The sequence below is a fragment of the Syngnathus acus genome, chromosome 6 (genome assembly GCF_901709675.1).
Source record: "Syngnathus acus chromosome 6, fSynAcu1.2, whole genome shotgun sequence".
Taxonomy (NCBI): domain Eukaryota; kingdom Metazoa; phylum Chordata; class Actinopteri; order Syngnathiformes; family Syngnathidae; genus Syngnathus; species Syngnathus acus.
Window position 1 is genome coordinate 14,203,884 of NC_051092.1, and position 18,854 is coordinate 14,222,737.

The window sequence follows — 18,854 nt, forward strand, 5'->3', positions numbered from 1 at the left end:
ATGAGGGGAAACCACGGGGTGTTGACGGAAACGGGGGAGCGTGAAGAGAGGACAGAAGACGAGAGCGGTGATGCCTATATAGGTCACTAAATCAATATGGGAATCAGTATTTTTATTATTTTTTTTAAGGGGAAGAAGATGGTACTTTCAATAAAGATGGCAGTCAGTGACAGGCGCCACAAGGATAAAAATGCACGCCGAGGAATTTGGCTTCAAATGAGTCTGCAGAGGATTCACATAACAAATGGCCAGAGATTGTCAGTGTAACGGCACAGCGAGCGGCGCAAAACAAAGTATTATCAAATGGAAATCACCACGGGATGCTGTGGACAAACGACCTTCCCGTTTCCACTGACAGAGCGCCGCTTACCATTAGTGGAGCCGTTGCCACTCTTCTAAGCCTTTGCATCCAAACACTACAGCTTTGCTCATATCGTATTGAATTGTAATCTGCTATATCAGCGAGAGCAGCGCATGATTGAATACGATATTAGCTTTTTATTGTGCACACGAAAGGAAGAAGATGCAATATTTACACGCGTGCGCACACAGCCACCGGACACTATTAAAAATGTTTAAATATCATACATTAATCATATAGCTATTTTTAAACCATGCTAAATGCCAATATAGAAATACTGTCGCGTGAGGGTTTAATGATTTTTTTTTTGCTTTTACTCCATCTGTTGTGTAATTTCCCAGAAGGTCTTTTACAGATTGGACTTTGTGAAGAAGGAGAACAAATATAGGAAATATAATCAAACAATTGTCCTTTTTATTGTGGGATTAAATCATGTTCTTCTCCATTTGGTAGCCACTTGGTGCTAAAATATAAGCAGCTATGTCACCTTGCAGCAAAGTAGCGGCCGTTTACTCAGCCGATTACTCGAGATCTTTTCATCCCAAATCCAGCCTAATAAAGAGCTCCATGCTTTCTTCTACGAGACCATCTGACCACCATCTGTGGGAAGATGGAATATTGATATGCAGCAGTAGGTGGGCCAGATGGGTGCCACCTTTCTTTTCCCAATCAGTGTCATTGTGCTGCGTTGCAGGTTTTTATAAAACATTGCTGGCCATGCACCAATACAGATTTTTAACAGCTTAACAGATTCTTTTTTGAATGTGAGACATCTACATGATGGGGATGAACAACAACAAGTTTATTCATATTTCCCTTAATTCACCTGTAGTAGGCAGCATGGTGCCCGAAAAAGTTGTAGAAAAAGAAATAGAAGATACTTGGCAAAATGTTCGTAACTCTACTGATAAAAAATTAGAAATGATACATGGTGGTGTTGTTATCCATTAAGCTACTTATATCTGAACAACAATGGTGCTACAACACATGTAGACAAACTCATACTGTAGTTGTGAAAAGCTTATATCTGTCTTATACTGCCCCTAGTGGCCATGGTGTAAATACGGCAGCACAATTGAAGTACAACGTGCGATGAAAATTATGTCGTGTAGTGTCTCAAAAAATGAACAAAAACGAACATGACTGAGTCTACTAGTTTTTGTGTTTTAAGCTTAGCTCATCCTCGACAATATGGCGAATAAACAAAAAAAAAAAATTTCATCTTGTTACATATTGGGCCCTGTTTTTGTAACCTGCATGAGACTAGACCAAAGTGCAGTATCGCCCAATATGGCGCAGCGTGGTCTGCCAAATCTCCCAACAAGGAAAGGAAGCTTGCGCCTGTAAAAAAATAAAATAAAATCAAGAAGCTCCAGTTTTTTTTACCAAACGCATGTGCGCTGTCTTCTAAAATACAACTTAATGTCTTTGTTTTTATTTGTTTTTTCTTATTTGGAAACTAATCCAATGCAAGAGCAAATGCATGTCATTAACAAAATCCACATGCAATTATGGAAAAAAATAAATGAATATTTTCTTTTATGTGAGCTACCAAATCCAGATACTGCTTATTAGAAAGGAGGGAGGGGAGTCAGAAGGAGGAGGAGGAGGAGGAGGAAGAGGGAGCTAGTGAGAGGATCTATCAGCCTGTACCTACACACTCTAACTCTTAGGAGGAGACGCACGGAGAGAGAGAGCGAGAGAGGGGAGCGAAAGAGAGAGAGAGGCTGTGCAGGAGCAAAACAATAAAACAGCTCCAACTACACCGGAGGAGGAGTTGAGGAGTACACTGACACCGCTGCGAGCTCGACATCACCACCTCCACCGTCGCCTGTGCCGCCAACTCCAAGAGCCATGTATCTCAACAGGGAGGAGAACAATAGCAAAGGTAAGAAGGGAGGGGGGAGAGAGAGGGGGGGGGCGTGATACTTTCAAGGTGTTTCACCAACGGTAGGACTCAGAGGAGGGGCGCGCGTGCAGCCTCCTCAGCGTCCTTTTGACACCGCAAAGTGTGTGTGGTGCGCTCATTATGTAATGTAGCAAAGTGTGCGTCGAGCCGACCGTGAGATGCGTTATTGACCTGTTGTCGGGGTGTGTGTGTGTGTGTGTGTGTGTGATTGCAATGTTTTGCACATGTTTAAGGACAACACTGTGCAAGGTCAAAGCGCCCCCCCCCCCCCCAAAGTAGAATCTTTGCAAAAAAAAAAAATCCCGCAAATGCATCTTGTTTATTTCTGGGGGAAAGAACAGTGCAGCAGCCGTAGGGGTATAATGGGGGGGGGTGTTAGTGTGTGGCTTGGAAGGGGAGGGGGGCACATTTGAGTATTCTCCCACGTGTTTCTGAGGCGTGATTTCTCCTCTCATCACACGCCACTAGTGGCCCCTGCTGTTAGAACGCTGCACATAATACTAATTGCAGTGGAAAAAAAATCTTCAATAAAATAATAATAAAAATAACACCTGCTGCTGCTGCAGATGAGGCGGATAAGGAAAAGGAGGGTGTAAAATCAAGGAAGAAATAAATGAGCCATAAAGGCGGAGTGGGAGGAGCCGTTCTCGTTCATTTCACTGGACAACAGCAGAGTACAGTATAGTGTATGTGCATGCGTGTGCAGGCGGATGCACGCGAAATGTGGGCATGTCTATTTTAGTCCTGCAACTTGGAGGAAGGAAGCTTCTAACATGTTATATTTTCACACGTCTGCATGAAAACAGATTGCTTAATGCTATGACCTCCAAGGAAATGAGTGATTGCGCAATATCTGTGTGAGCATCATATTATGGCTGCTTGATTAGAATGGAAAATTTAGGTTTTAATGGAGGAATTTTGCTCTCTCGTAAAGTGGTATAATAATCTGTTGTAGTTCATTCCAAAAGATGTTTAGTGGGGTTCGAGTCGGGGTTCTCTGCATGTTTTTCCAATTCAGTGAAGTCTTTTTAAGATCTATGCGACTCAAGAGGTCTAGTGGGTATGTCCCAATACTTTTGTCTATACGGTTGACTTTTCTTTCGACGTTAATCCACATGCTCTCACAAAGAAAAGTTTTTTTTTTTTGTAATTTACAACCCATTTCAATTTTGCTGGTTGGGTTAGCAACACATAATTTATTTTTGTCAATGGTGAATTGTCACTTTGAATATAATGTACCAGCTGTGGATTTTATTTGGATTTTAAAGTATTGATTACTGTAATCAAAAGCCACACAGACACGCTATAAAAAAAAAAAAGATGTAGGTTTAACATATTTGTATTTTCTGATTTTACCATACAGCGTCATGTTACAGAACTGGCGACGGGTGGAAGTAAATGTATACTAATCCCTCATTTATAACTTTACTTTCAAGACCACGCCCACAATAAACTCGAAAAGTTATGTGTTTGGGGCTTTTCTTTAGAGGAGGAACTTTGTATTTGATTGACATTCAACTAATTGACTCCATTAAAAGGGTGTTCTTGGTGTTTCCCCTTTCGGCTGCTTTATATTCATCCCGTGTCTCAAGGTGGTGTGCCAAGGCGGGGGCGGAGGAACATATTGATTATGGAGGATTAAGGGGGGGCACTAAGTGCAAAGAGCTTGATCATACGTGAGCATGGGTCACATCCAAAGTAGAAATATTATGGGGTGTGTCAATACAGAAGAGATATGTAGGGATGACGGGCTAGCCAAGATAATGTGGCACTCTTATCGTCGCTGCAGTCTGATGGCTTAATGCTTTCTTATTTATACCCACCGGGAAACATCCATCCATTTTCTGAACCGCTTAGTCCCCACGGGGGCCGCGGGAGTGCTGGAGCCTATCCCAGCCGTCATCGGGCAGTAGGCGGGGGACACCCTGAACCGGTTGCCAGCCAATCGCAGGGCACACAGAGACAAACAACCATTTGCACTCGCACTCAATCCTAGGGACAATTTGGAGTCTTCAATCGGCCTACCAAGCATGTTTTTGGGATGTGGGAGGAAACCGGAGTGCCCGGAGAAAACCCACGCGGGCCCGGGGAGAACATGCAAACTCCACACAGGGAGGGCCGGAGGTGGAATCGAACCCGCACCCTCCTAACTGTGAGGCGGACGTGCTACCCAGTGCGCCACCGAGCCGCCCCACCGGGAAACAATCAAGAGCTATTTGGACTATTGGCTGAGGTTCAAAATGCACTACGATGGTTGTTTGCCTTAAAGCAGCCATATGTAATTGGGTTGTTGGAACGATACAGATGTCAGACAACAATTTGGACCGCAGCTTTTAGGATGAGTTGTCTTTGCCTCTGACAGGGTAATTAGGCTCACTAGCTGGTGTGCTTACAGATGACACTTTTGTAGTGTTGGATATTAAAACAGCCTACATAAAGCAATTTTTTACACCCTTAACAGTTTTTAAAAGCATTTTAAGACTTGTGACATTCAGAGTTGCCCCTCTGGTTAATTCTTAAGCCTGTAGTGGAGTGAGGACCCTCGTGTTGGTCAGTCGGAGGCTTATTATCTCCATCTTAGTTGTGAGTTTTCAAGGACTGTGTGCTCCACTTGTTCTATTAGCACACAGCAAGTGTGAGAAATTATCATGCAGGCGACATCGCCACCGCCCTCCCTATGAACACAGTTAGACGAGCTTCCCCACTTGCAAGAAGTCAGCAGAGTTCCTTTTCCCGCTTGGTTTTTCAGCTCAAGCAGTGTAATTTTTATTTTATTTTTTTAAATCTTTTGCTGTCGTTTTTGTTATCACCGAGTGAGGGTTGGTGCATTGGGAACAAATTGCCACAGATTTATTAGATGAGTGCTGTGGCACCCTGCACTCTTGAATATGATTTATATTTAATTCTGTCAGGGTTCTTGTTGATTTAAGTTGACGCTATTTGGCAGATATGGGCGCAAGTCCAAGCCCTCCGGCCAGGGATACTGATCCAAATGACTTATTTTTGGCACCCGCGGACTGCACTAAGACAGCTCCTCAGGTAGAGTGCATTATTTTCAGGGAGTTTTGGCAAAGTGATGCGCTTGCATTTATTCCTCATGGATTGTTTTAGTAGAAAGTGAATTTAGGATTCCAATACATTTTCTTTTCCATTATTTCTGAAACAACTTTTTACAGGCTATCCATCAACTTATGGACTGACTTATTCTAGTGTTGGTGATTGTTTTTGTTTTTTGTGATATACACATTTAGGCGGTTTGGCAAGACAGACTAGAAATCTTGTTGTATATATTCATTCAGTTGTTCAGTTCATTACACAATTGAAAACCATTATGAATATCAATTTGTTTGCGTTCAGCATTTCTCAACATGCTGCCCTTGTGCTTTGTATGTAATTTTATTCTTGTTCCGAACGGTTTGTAAGGGTTACATGAGTAAACATCTGATGCTAATGCTAATTCGCGCAATGCTAGTTCACGCATTTGATTAGCTTAAAAAAAAATTACAAGTATGCAAAGTAAGTCGTACTTAAGACGCAGGGATAATTAATGTTCTGGAAAAACAGACCCATTTATTGACCAGTCGGATGATACATTTTTAGAGACAGGCAACCTTTTAGCATCCCTTAAGGAGCATCCTTATGAAAGCTATAGATTTTCTGCTTGTCAAGCGTGTTACACATTATGAATAAAGCATGGAAGGCGGCAATGCGATAACCGCGGATTCATTAGACGGAAGCATTCTTCCATCATTAAATTCTTTTATTAATTCTTAATTATTCATATTCTCCTGAGAGAGTCAAACACCAAGCGTATACACAATTGTATTTAGGTCTATTGGATTAACAAGTGGGCCGATACAGAAATACTTTATTTCCGTGATCATGGAAAATTGCTCATTATTTTTTCTTTAAGAAAGACTTAAAAAAAGATTAAATGATCTATCTTCGGGGTAATCAGAAGTTAGAACCTATTCCAGTTGTGGACCGGTTGCAACGAATCACAGGGGATTTATAGAGACAGAGAAACATTCACTCTCACATTGACACCTTAACAGAGGACAATCGAACACACACTGCTTGCAGGAAAGTCAGGCAAGTGAATCGTTACATCATCAGTGAGTCCTAAAGTAAAGATGAGTTTTAGAATTATTTTTAGTTGGAAGAAACTACTAAGCCAAAGTGGGGTTTTTTTTCTCACGTGCCTTATTCTTAGAATAATATTTTTAAACCTTAAGTGTTGGTCATTGGTATTTTTGTAAAGAATTATTTGGATTTATATTATTTCCAATAGAAAATACTGGTATGTCTGTTTCAATTTTTTCAAATAGTTGTAGTCTTTCATTTTGAAATATGCTTGTAAAATGACCAGATGATGTTAAATGATCAGAAAAGAGTTCAACATTTTCCCCTTGTTTTTATCATCTCTTATTTGTCAGCTCTTCCATTTATGTGTACGATTGCCGTATTGATATTAGATGTGCCTTGGAAAATGTCATACTTGACAACAGCAGGCTGAAGGCAATCAGATTGAGTTTGCGCACGCCATGTGCAAACACAATCCCTCCAGACACCATCCGAGATGTGCGAGGTGTAGAAATTGGCACGGCAATGGCGTAATTACATAAGCCCACAATCAGCGCATCAATTTGACGTTTAATGGATCCCTCCGTCACTTCAGCTTTAGTTTATTTAGCTTTCAATGAATAGTCAAAATGGTTCATAGGCCCCCCGATATATTACACAGATGGATGCGTAGCGTGCTAAGCCGACGGGAAAACCTCAAGAGGCGTTTTGGAGTCGAAGGAGTAGGTTACAATGGCGCCATGGCGGCAATTAGACGCTTTTGTCAGAACACCTGCAAAGAAACGCTGATTTCAACCTGCTGCCACTTGCGAGCGAGCGCTCGTCATCCTCCGGTGGAACAGGAAGTTGTGTCGCATTCATGTCGAGTGAAGCGGTACAATTGCATTCAGAATTGTGATGGAAAAGGAAGCCACTTCAAATATGACTAATTTGGAATTGGCTTGAGTTTCGGATGATTTTTTTTTAATGATAATGTAATGTTTTATTACTTGTTTGGTTTCATAATAAAATAACAGAGGAAGTCTGCTCAGAAAAAAAAACAATAAGACTTGTTGATAGGGTTTGGAGAGCTGGAGTTATTTTTACAACTGACTCTCACTATGCTGACTTGATTGCAGAGGAGGAGGAGGAGATGGGTGGGCTCGCTCTCTCTCTCGCTTGCCCTCTCTCTCTTGACTCCCTTTCTGCCATCTTCTGTCCCTTCCTCCTGTGTGTCTTGGAGACGGAGTGGAAAAAAAGGAGAAAAAAAACAAGGGAAGTGCACTGCTTAACATCAGCTGTCCGGGCGAGAGTGACAGAAAGCAAGCAGATGAGAGGCAGACGATGGAGTGGGAGTGAACACGAAAAGATGGATGGAAAGAGTGAGAGAGAGAGAGGCAGAAGCAAAGAACAAGCCCCGGAGTGCTAGCCAGTCAAGGTCACACAGAGGAGAAGAGAAGAGCGGGCCTTGTGTGTACGAGTCTGTGTGTGTGCGTGCAATAGGAGGCCTAGTTAGTAAAGAAAGGAGGGATTGATTCAGTCTAGAATGCTGGGGGGGGGGGGTGTTGAGGAAAGAAAGCAGAGTAAAAGATGAAAAGAGCTTGTTACATGGATGATGACAATGTCGGCATACTTGAAATTCAATTGAGTGCTGGTGTTTTTTTTCCCCATACAACAGGAATGCATTTGTGAATGTGTCGAATGAGCCGTTGTGACATATACAGTGAGAGATTGCGGTCTCTCGTTCATGTATAGTTATGTAACCATCACATCCTGTGGGGTGGGAGTCATGTTTTTTTTTTTTCACAGTCTCCCCATTTGTTGACCTCTGCTGTCACTTTGGACTTCATCAGTTCATTGTCAAATTTTAGTTGAATGTAGAAATTGCATTTTGTGGGTTTAGGCTGCATTTCAGAAAGTATGACATTGGGCGCTCTGATGATTTTCAGTGGTGCATTGAGATACACATTTTTATCATATCATAATGTAATCGTAAACAATCATATCCCAAATCATCACTCCCCTAAATAACATTAATATGTCCTTCAATTCATTGTGCTACTCATTGGAGACAGTTTCAGCTTCTTGGTACGGCAGTAATATTCGTCATTCTATGCAGAGGATAAAGAATACTTGCACGTGGGTATTGTCATTTTGTCAGGCCACTCAACTGCCACATACGTAAATGCTAATCTTTAGCCCGTGCCTATGACGTTTCTTCTTTGCATGTTTTTGGTGTGTGTGTATGCCAGGCCTTAGTATTAATTGAAAGTTAAGCGATAGACTTCTTTACTGTTGTCCACATTCATTTGTGATAAGCTTGATTGAAGGAATCACTAAGCTCTGCCTCTTCAAACACATTAGGCATGTTTGCATGTCGCACCCATGAGAGATGGCGTGAGCAAGCTGTTTGCCTTAGCGGTTGGAAACACCGAGGGGCTGATGTGAAAGATCGCATGTGGCTCGGTAGCTGCTGCGATCAAATCTTTGTAGCGTGGCTATGCCGAGCTCTGATAACATATGACCAGCTCATTTACACTGGGGTCAAGGGGTCCCCATTTTCGGTTCTTCTGCTAGTCTGGTCATTAGCGGCGCCTCCTTTTTGCTACTTAAGACCGCATCTGCATCTTGGTGTTGTTTCATCTCGTCAGGGAATTGTTCCTTCCGCGCTGTTATCCTATAAAAGGCAATCCACCATCGCTAATCCACATGAAACCTCTCGCAATCACTCTCAGTTGGAGTAAATGATCCTGTTGACAGACGTCATTACCATTTCGAAGGGTAATTAACAAATTTCCACGCGATGATTTCAAGCAGATGTAGGAGTCTCTGTTATATGTTTAAAGCTGTAATTTCACTAATCTTTAATAGACTTTGGAGGTGACCCTTAGACATGAAGATGGGTTCTGGCGAGAGACAGAGATGTGACAGGAGAGAATTTGGCTGGAAGTGAATCGTGATGACGCGGCGATGTTCATCGATCAAAAGGTCGTCTTAACTTTAATTGAGTGGAAACGTCCGTATGGGTCTTTGAAGAAGAGGCTTTCATAGTTTGTGGGAACTGCGTGTGTAAATCCAGGATCTAAATTTATCTCAGGGAAATGGATGCCATTGGAGTGAGCAATTTATATTCCACGTGAAATAAAATTGGTTAATTTTAGTTTCAGTACAGCATGTTCCCTAACTTTGCATGCTTGGACTCTAATTTGTGTGGTTTTTTTTCTGCTGTACTGTCATTGGGCATTTAGTAAGGAGTGTGTGGTTTTGTGCGACAACCCCCCCCCCCCACTCCCCTCCACCCTCCGGTATCTGGCAAGGTAGTACGACCGACAGATTGGGCTGTGTGAGTGCCATCGCCTCAGCTTGGCTGCCTGAGCGTTTCTCCCTCGTTCTTCCTTCCTCGCTTCATCTCATCTCGCTATTAGCCTGCTTCAGTGGTGGCCAGCATTTTTGCCCACGTTATCTAGCTAGCCCTTCTCCCGGGGATGAAATCCACCCAGCGTTCCATAACCGCCACAACAATACCTGACGGGTCAGTCGCTTCCGTTCCCACCCTCCTTGCGCTGTGTGAAATCCATAAGCGGCATGTCTTGGTGTGTCCCTGCATCAGCGTCAGCCATTAGAGGTGCTGTTTCCAGAGATGGGACCAAGTCACACATGTGCAAGTCTCAAGTGAGTCTCAAGTCTTAACCTTCAAGTCTCAAGTAAGTCCCAAGTCATTTTTGTCTTGGGCAAGTCAAGTCAAGCCAAGTCCTTAAATAGGTCAAGTCAAGTCCAAGTCAAGTCCTTAAATAGGTCAAGTCCAAGTCAAGTCACCTTATTATTGCAATTTTACCCGCAGAATCTGATCTTAGTAACGTGAAAAGACAAGATATAAGTAACTTTAAGTAACCATCATTGTCCAATGTGTCTAACCTGTTTAAAAAATATGACAATAATTTGGATTTGCACTGTAATTACTGATATTCAGTAAAATACACCATGGAATCAAACAAAAAAGAAATTACCTCATACAATGATTGACAGCTCAATCTAAACAAATGAACGTCTGCCGACAGTGTCTGACACATTTGAGTTGCAAATGTGAAAAAATAATCTGAAAAAAATCTGAAAGAAGAAACACATTAAAGAGCATTAGAAACATTTTATGTTTCATCTGTAACATCTGGAGACACCAGAGCTCTATAAACTTCAAACGGACAAAGTCGTCTGGCTGTCTGAAATGTTTCTGTTGCATATCTTGCACTGTGCTGTCCGTCTTTTGCCTCGCGGTACCGCTCCCGCTAACATGTTTGTGCATGTCTGATATAAAGGGGCGTGATTCTCCAATAAACACGTTAGGTAGGTAGAGAGGGCACGATTGATTGACAGGGTAGCGATCCAATCATGACAACGCCATTCTCAGCCTGCGCTCCTACCGTGTTATCGATATTACTTTTTTAAATGTATTATTAATTTTATATTCAAACTGAAAACATAAACTAAATAACACGGAAGTCATTCAAGTCATCGTGTCTCAAGTCAAGTCAAGTCCCGAGTCTTTAACTTCCAAGTCGAGTCTCAAGTTTTTTTATTTTTGTCAAATCAAGTCACAAGTCATCAAAACAGCGACTCGAGTCGACTCGAGTCCAAGTCACAGTGACTCGAGTCCCCATCTCTGGCTGTTTCACACTTATGCAAAGCGTGACCTTAATAGAAGGACTTTACATTAGCCCAGCCTAGCTTGAGCCCAGTTTCCACCAAGCGCCACAGTCCTTTCTGTCAGTTTACCCATCCGTCATATTATGTCATCATTCCGCAGTGTGTAAATACAAAGAACGAGATTTAGTAAACAAAGTGTCAAAATGGCGGGATATGTTCATTTAGTTTTTTTTGTTCTTGGCATCCATCCAGTCATCCAGGGTAGTGTCTAAACGTTGAGCCCTGACTTCCCTGTCCTTGTCCTACAATTCCACCAAAGAGGACACAAAGTTGTCCCAAGGCGAGCTGTGAGAAATCAAATAAAGCCACTTTTCACGCAACAGTAGGAATGTAATGTTATTATGAATATCTAAATATATCTGGTTTCAGAATTGGCACAATAATGCCAGGCAGGACGGTATCAAACGCCGCCGGGCAGACAATAACATTTGTATTATGAGAAGAACAAAATAGAAATGTTTATCTGGAGTATTTCATTATTTGCAAAGGCTTTAACATTTACAAAAAAAAAAAAAAAGGGAGTCTGCCACCCGAGGTGGAAATGTAAAACTGATCAGGGTTCACCAAAATCTTTATGAACCAAACGGAATTGTAGCGCTAAGGTCTGCCTGCTTCAGCTCTGCTGCCTCTTCTCAAAATGCGATACCATATCTCCAAGGACGAGCCTGTGGAGGAATTATTTCTGCTCATGATGTTGTTCTTTTCAATCACTACCCAAAACCCATAGCCATAGGGTTGGAACATCGGTCAACCGGCAAATCAAGAGTTTCACCTTTTGGCTCGGCTCTCTCGTCAAAGAAGAGCAGGAGAAGGTTTTACAGAAAACAAAAGTTTGTTGCTCTTGCAATTCCTTTCCAATTGCTGCATAGAAATGACTTTTTTTCCCAGTTGACAGCAGTGTTTCCAGCTTTGTCACCAGAACAATTATCTAGGTACCCGCTGCCAGTGTTTCTTACTATTTATTTTGCCAAGGCACACATTTTGCATTAGAAAAATCTCATAGCGCACCACCAAAAAAAAAGCCACAAAAAGTATATACAGTGTACATTTAACATGAATGTACAAAATAACAATCTTTGAAGGTACCTCCCTGAATCCATTTCGGATTTACTTAGGCTTATCATCCATATCCAAGTCCACATACGTATGTAAGATGGAAGGCTTTGAACCACTGTCCTTTTGACTTTTCCCGACTGCATGAGGCCCCATGTGGAGCGAGGTGGAGACGAGGAGGAGCAGGAGGTGGAGCAGGCAGGGAGGGGAGTAATGAGCCAAGCCAGGAGGGACGGATGAAGTGGGACATTGAGGGCCCAAATATACACTCGTGTCTCTCAACCAAAATGCGCATTTACTGGGCTGATTGGGAAATTTCAAGTCTGGTGGGGGGGGGGGGGGGGGCAGACTCATGGGAACCAGCGTGATTGTGCCTGTTATGACAGCGCCGAACAGAAAAACAAAAATCATATCATTGAGTGGTGGAAAACACCCTTATTGTTCTGGCTTCCTCCCACTTCAAAAAATGCTCACTTTTATTGTTTTTGATTGACCATCAGTCATCTAACTCTTGTAAGCGTATCATCCACTGTTTGATTTGGCAGCAGAGGGGAATTTGTGCATCTGGAGGAGCATAGTCAATTGGAGGCAAGCAATTGTGCATGCATAGGAGAGAGTGAATGAGTTCAGCCATGGACCTAATAGGGCAGAGACATACAAAATGCATATGTACATATATATCTATATCTATATATATATAGTATATAAATGCATATGGCATATAGATCATGAGGTACTCCCCATTTGTCTTGACATTGGTGGCTTTTTAAATATTGGGCTACGAATCGTTGAAGTAAATTTTCCCACAGAGTTGGCAGGCAGTCAAATGCCCTCTGATTGCATTCGCACGAGCAAACAGTCAAATCTGGACTCTGCAGTCCCACAGTGAGTTGCATGCGTTTGAATGTGTGGTCACTGGCACAATCCTGCTGCACAGTCCGCAAAAACAAACACGCAGGTCACACAGAGCGCTCCCAGAATGCAACAGCGATTCCGCTCGACTCACTCACCACCCAAAAAAAAGCATGTTGATTACATAATAAAAACAAGAACTCTAGTATATGATAATTGTCATGCTATCATCTCGTCGCATCTTGCCCGTGGTGGTATCCCTTCCTGGGTGCTGCAGTAAATAAGACTCACGCTGCTAAATTATGATGTCTGCTATGTGATTATCCGTAGGGAAAGTGTTTTGTTTTCCCATCAGTAGTGTTTGAAAGTCCTAACGAGACAACGGCCGTTTTAACTCGTTAATTAAGCCACCCTAGTCGGATAATACGTGCATGGGACAACATATCGCTTCTTACATGATCCCTTTGGTATTTCTGGTCTCATCTGCTCTCTGAGTCCACTCTGAAATTACGATCCGTTTACGTTACGTCCCCGGCGACCGCCGCCATCACGTTTCGGGCCACAAAATGAGACGGTTAAGACAACGCAAGGGATTAGATGGGAAAATGTGACATTCTGTGATTGCTGCGAATGCCCGGCGAAAATTGGAAACTGTGAAAAACAGTCGAGGGACTGTACTGGCATCCATGGTTGACCATGAGCTGAAACTTTAGTGCGCCTTTGAGCCTCTGGGACTCAGCAGCCTCTTCTTCAGGGATACTGTGAGAAAACTTACCAAAGTTTAACAATGAAGAACAAAATGGCTAAAATCCCACAGCGCACTACGTTTCGGGGAAATGAAGCTGCCGTCGCCGTGGGGAACATTGTGTCGAGGACAAGTAAATATAGCAAGTTTGAGGTAAATCTCATGGTGGAAGCTGTGACACGTGACGGGGAGGGGATTCACATTCAGGTTTGCTCTTAAATGTCGCTTTTCAAACAAATAACACTCATAGCGAGCTCTGACGGCCAGCCACACCAGTGCACATTGGACGTGGCTGAGCATCGACAGGCGTGGGGCCGCCGGCTTCTTGCGACAATCTTGCCTTTGTCTCGGGGTGCCCGACAGAGCTCATTAAAAGACAGTTCGCGAGCTCCGTGGACTCACTCGATGAAGCGTCATGTATTAAACATGACTCACCCAAGGTTATACGCCATAGTTTAAACATAGATCTATAGCAATTAGAGAAGCATCTGTGCTGCATTTACCATTAGTCTTGGATTCAATTGTATGCTTTATTAGTGAAGTCAATATCTTTCTGGGCATACGGTCAAATCCTATATAGACACCACAGACATATTCATAAATCGTAATACAATGAATGCCCAGTACGGAGAAACCATATAAAACATGCATTTTTGTTTTTTAATTAAACTCATCGAAACAAAACAAAATGTATTAAAATACATTTTTCACATCTGTTCTTACTCAAATGTGAATTTTAGTAAATGAAGATGACTTTGTTGTTTGCACAGTTCTGCAGTTGAGAAGCACAGCGTGCTTGCTTCAAGTCGCTCGTCACTCAGTTGTATTTAACTATGATAGTAACACATAAAAACAAAAAGGAAGTAAAACAATGTATATTTAAACACTTAAACGTACAAAAAATTATTTTTGTTAATGAAAGTTTGCTAACTTAATGCTAGCATGAACTGGATATTGATGATGCGCTACTAGAAATTAGCATAGATGTTATGGTAAACCTTCAAACAAATGCTATTTAAACCGCTAGCTTAATGCTAAAAATGGGCTAACGTAAACACATCACAGGCATATATGCTAACAAATTTTAAATGAGTAAATATTTGTCGCATTAATTAGTAGCTTTAAAAATCTGATACTGTATATAGCAGGCCCACAAAGGATGACTTGCAATATAGCGGGGCGACACTGTCCAATTTTTTGTGAATATTTGATTCTTTCTTATGTGATTGCAAGTATTACTTTGGAAATGCCAAGACTCACAAGACTTGGATAGATTTAAAATGTCAGCTTGGAATAGCTTGAGGAAGTAGATAGAAAAAGCTTTTTGTCTTAATGTCTATTCTATTACATCCTCCTCCTTTCCTCAACTACCTGTAAAACACAATAAAAAAAAAACTCCCATAGGTCTTCCTTTGTTTACTAGCCACTTTTTGCTGTTTGTGCGATGTACTCCGCGCGCCTGGACGTGGCCTATAAAGTATCTCCTGCTTGAGCAGGTGGATCAAACCTGCATGTACTTAGAGATTTAGAGTTTGGGCAGTGTAACGGAGATAAAGAAATGGATGGAACGGAAAGATAGCTTGAGGACACGGGAACCGCTGCCGAGTTGGAAATGAGGTTTTGAAGGTTTCCTTGTGATTTTAAAATATTGCCTTGGGGGAATTCAGGCCATATTCTTCAGGAAAGAAGACCATTCCTTGTCATGAATGTGGTCTGATTTTAAATACAGAGCAGCATATAATCAGGATTGGCACTTAATTAGAGATAAGGATGAAAGATTGAATAAGAAAGTGGATATTTGTGGTGAGTACCAGTACGTTTTTCTTAGAGGTGCTGCCTGCGTTGGGGATTATACAAGCGCTGCTTTCCAAGTTTATGCGCATTTTTCTGTCGCATGGAGTCACCTGGAGATGTATGGTGCCATTGTTGTTTTTTTTTTTGATGATAGCGCTTGGATCTACATTTGTACGACAGGGCCGCTCGAGTTTTGCATTCATTGAGCTGCTGCGGCTGGATGATTTGCACTGATTTTCAGAGGGAGCTACTTGTAAACAAACTAGACTCAGTCCATTCTGAATGTTTCATTTTTCTTGGGTGTCAGAATAGCTTAAAGGAGCAGATTACAAACGGCTATGATGTCCACAGTAAAAAGTGACTCAGACAATGGTGTCAGAATTATGCAGGGGGGGGACAAAGTTGGTAGTATTTCATTATTGGCCAAAGATCTGTTTTTTTTTAGATTTTATAAAAATGTACATCACAATTATTATTGCTCACAGCAATCATTTGAGTAATGCATAAAAATACTAATTGCAGAAATAATGATGAAAATATTTAATTCAATGTAAATTGCATCCACTTGGAAAAAAATAACAAAAACAGCAAACGCTTAATCATTTGGTACTTAGGTGGCGTTTTCTTACTTTGGGTATTTTCGCAAGCAGCCGTAGGCAAAAAGGGGCGTTTGCGCTTTGTGGGAGCGAACACTGCCGTCGATCGAAGCGGCTCTAACCTGCTTCAACATGCAGAAATGTTCTATAAAGGGGAAATCGGAGATGTCAGCAACTGAGAAAGTCCTGCCTCGTTGTTTTTTGGGCCGCACGGTGAAAAGCCGTAAGCAACCGTTGGCCTGCTTGCCATCATCATCGTCCTCTTTAAGTCGCCGATGCAGCCAAGCAGACGTGTGGACTCCTCGCCCCTTCCCCACGATGCGGCCTGTCAACCCGCAGCTTATGTAGCCTCTAGGTAGGACACGTAAGCAGTCCTCCTTAATGTTTTTTCCCCCCCTCCTCCGATCCGTCTAAACCTATTTTGGTCGCTGTGTTTTGAGAAAAGGTTTGCATAATCTAACTGGACCAGATGGAGGAGATGCTCCAGTCCCCTCCCCACCAAGATTATTACATCATTTGTTTGTGACCACCCAACCATTCAAGCAAACAGTAATCCGCTAGAAATGCAGTGGAAGTGACACTTGTCATTTTACTAGTCCATGCACACGTATGTACCAGGGTCCCTTGTGGACTCCTCTTGAACACACCCCCACCCCGTTATCTTAGGTCCAAACCTCCAAGACTGTGAGGAATCCCCTCGAGGTGCCTAGAATAGCAGAGGCTGTGCACGGTAGAACAAGCACACACACACACACATTCTGTTTTACATTTCATTTTTGCATCAATTAGTCTTTTGAAATGATGCGATGGCAAGCACTCCACACACACATAGCCGTTAGATAATTGCTGGGGATTTATGGCAAAAACTGAGCCATTAACTGATGTTTAAAGCAGAGTGGTGTGTTTTTGTCACACGGATGAAATCACTGATCTGATATTAGTTTCAGTGTTGTGATTGATATCACCGCGCTCATTAGCATAGCTTAGATGGAATTTTAAAAAATATTTTCTCATAACCACCAAACTAACTGTATGAGGCTCAAACTATTTTTGTATTATTTTTCACGTCTGACTCACTTTCATTCATAGACATGAAAGATAGAACAAAATAAAGAGCAAAACCAAACAAACAGTCCAATAAAAAAAATTTTTGGTAGATAATTAACAAGGAAGAACAAAAACACAAGAAAATATTTCAGCTATACTTGTTCTTGTATCAGAATTTCTCCTTGGGCGTATTGAATGTCATTATTTCATATCCCAAATGCACTTTTCCTTCATGGCACTATCAATCATTGTTGACACTAAAAATTGATTTGAAATATCCCAGCAAACAAATGAAACCTAATTCAAAGAGAAGAGAACGCAACGTCGATTGTATTGTTGTCGTTTTGTTGTGAAGCTTTCCTGGATCGGTTTGTGCTCCGGAGAGCACCTCAATCGTCCTAAAGGTCAGGTTGCATACAAATAGCTCAAGCGCCCCGTTTGTCCTTTCGGTAATTTAACAAACCTCATCGAGACGAGGCTGAGAGGCTGCCTCTTAGCATTCGTTACTCCGGGCTTGCTCCATCTGGGCCGTGACACGTGAAAGGAGCTATAGGTTTCCTGAAGACAGTCAATAAATCAACTTTGATCAGGTTAGTTCTGCCTCTTTGTTTTCCCCCCCAATCCAATCGCAATAAATAATGTGCGTGCTACCAGCGAGTTTGCTTTGTGGCAATTTAGCATGCGTCTGCCCTGGGCACTGCGGCGAGCTCTCAACAGAGCTGCGAGTAAAATGAGAAGAAGGAAAAAAAAAACCAATGGAAAAACAAGACCATTACTTACGATACATTTGAATTTGCTTGTTAGTTGGCCAGATGTAGCCAGAAGTTGAAATGAATTCTTCGGCAGCACTCAAGCTTGTGTTTCTTCGTAGATTCCGATTTAGTGACTTGAAAAGCTAACAGCTTTTTTATTTATTTATTTTTTTATTGTTGTGGCCAGGTTAGTCTTGCTTCAATGTCAGTTTTAAATTCTCATGGTCATCCGCAAATGGTTGAATGAAGGCAACTTGTGGCAATGTTTGGAGTGAGGGATATCAGGATTTTGTCACAGGCAAGGTGATGCCTTAAACGTCCTTCTCTCTTTAGAGACTTGTTTTCTGGTTTGCCGATTTGGCTTCTTTTCTGAAAAATCAAACTAAAATAAAAGAAAAATTGCTGGAATAAATTATCTATCTGCATGTAGGGTCATTTTCTGATTGCTTCTAATAACCTCAATCTCTTCTCTCTGCTTCAGTTTATCCTCACTCCTTTTATTCTCCCACGGTAGTTAGCTAACTCACACATTTACTATGATTTGTCAGGCGACGGCGTCTGAAGTGCACTGACTGCGTGTCACCCAGACCTGTCATTTATTCTTCTATTCCATTGCGCCGCTGTCTCCATTGATGTGACAAACCGTGACGTCTCTTCAGCTAATGCAGCCATTCTCATACGCCACTCCGCAAGTATGCTAGCTCCAGAGTTGCCGTTGATTAATATACTTGTGAGTCAGAATTAAAGCTGCCAATCTGTCCCTCGGCGATGTATAATTGAGTTTAATGCAAAGGGAAACTTCCAGTCTGTGATTTGGCAGACTGAAAGCCACACGAAGAAAACTATATTTCCCATGAGCCAGCGATTCCATCCTGAAGAGAGTCGGCAGCTGCGCGTCGTCAATAAGGCTCAGTCTGCTGGGTGTTACGCCGCTGTAAATTGTTGACAGTTCTACAAGCAAACACATCAATGGGCAGTCAAG

At 42.0% G+C, this 18,854-nt stretch overlaps 1 protein-coding gene across 3 annotated transcripts in view; it reads left to right on the forward strand.

Annotated features, from left to right (window-relative positions):
* Positions 1-1,981: 1,981 nt before the first annotated feature.
* Positions 1,982-18,854, forward strand: part of syt7a (synaptotagmin VIIa) — a 69,029-nt gene continuing 52,156 nt past the window's right edge. Inside the window, exon 1 of one of the 3 annotated variants that reach the window (XM_037253566.1) lies at positions 1,982-2,249. In XM_037253566.1, the coding sequence (XP_037109461.1) occupies positions 2,216-2,249 (34 nt within the window). In that variant the 5' untranslated portion in view covers positions 1,982-2,215. The remainder of the gene's footprint in view (positions 2,250-18,854) is intronic. The other 2 variants (XM_037253567.1, XM_037253568.1) reach the window with 2 other exon arrangements.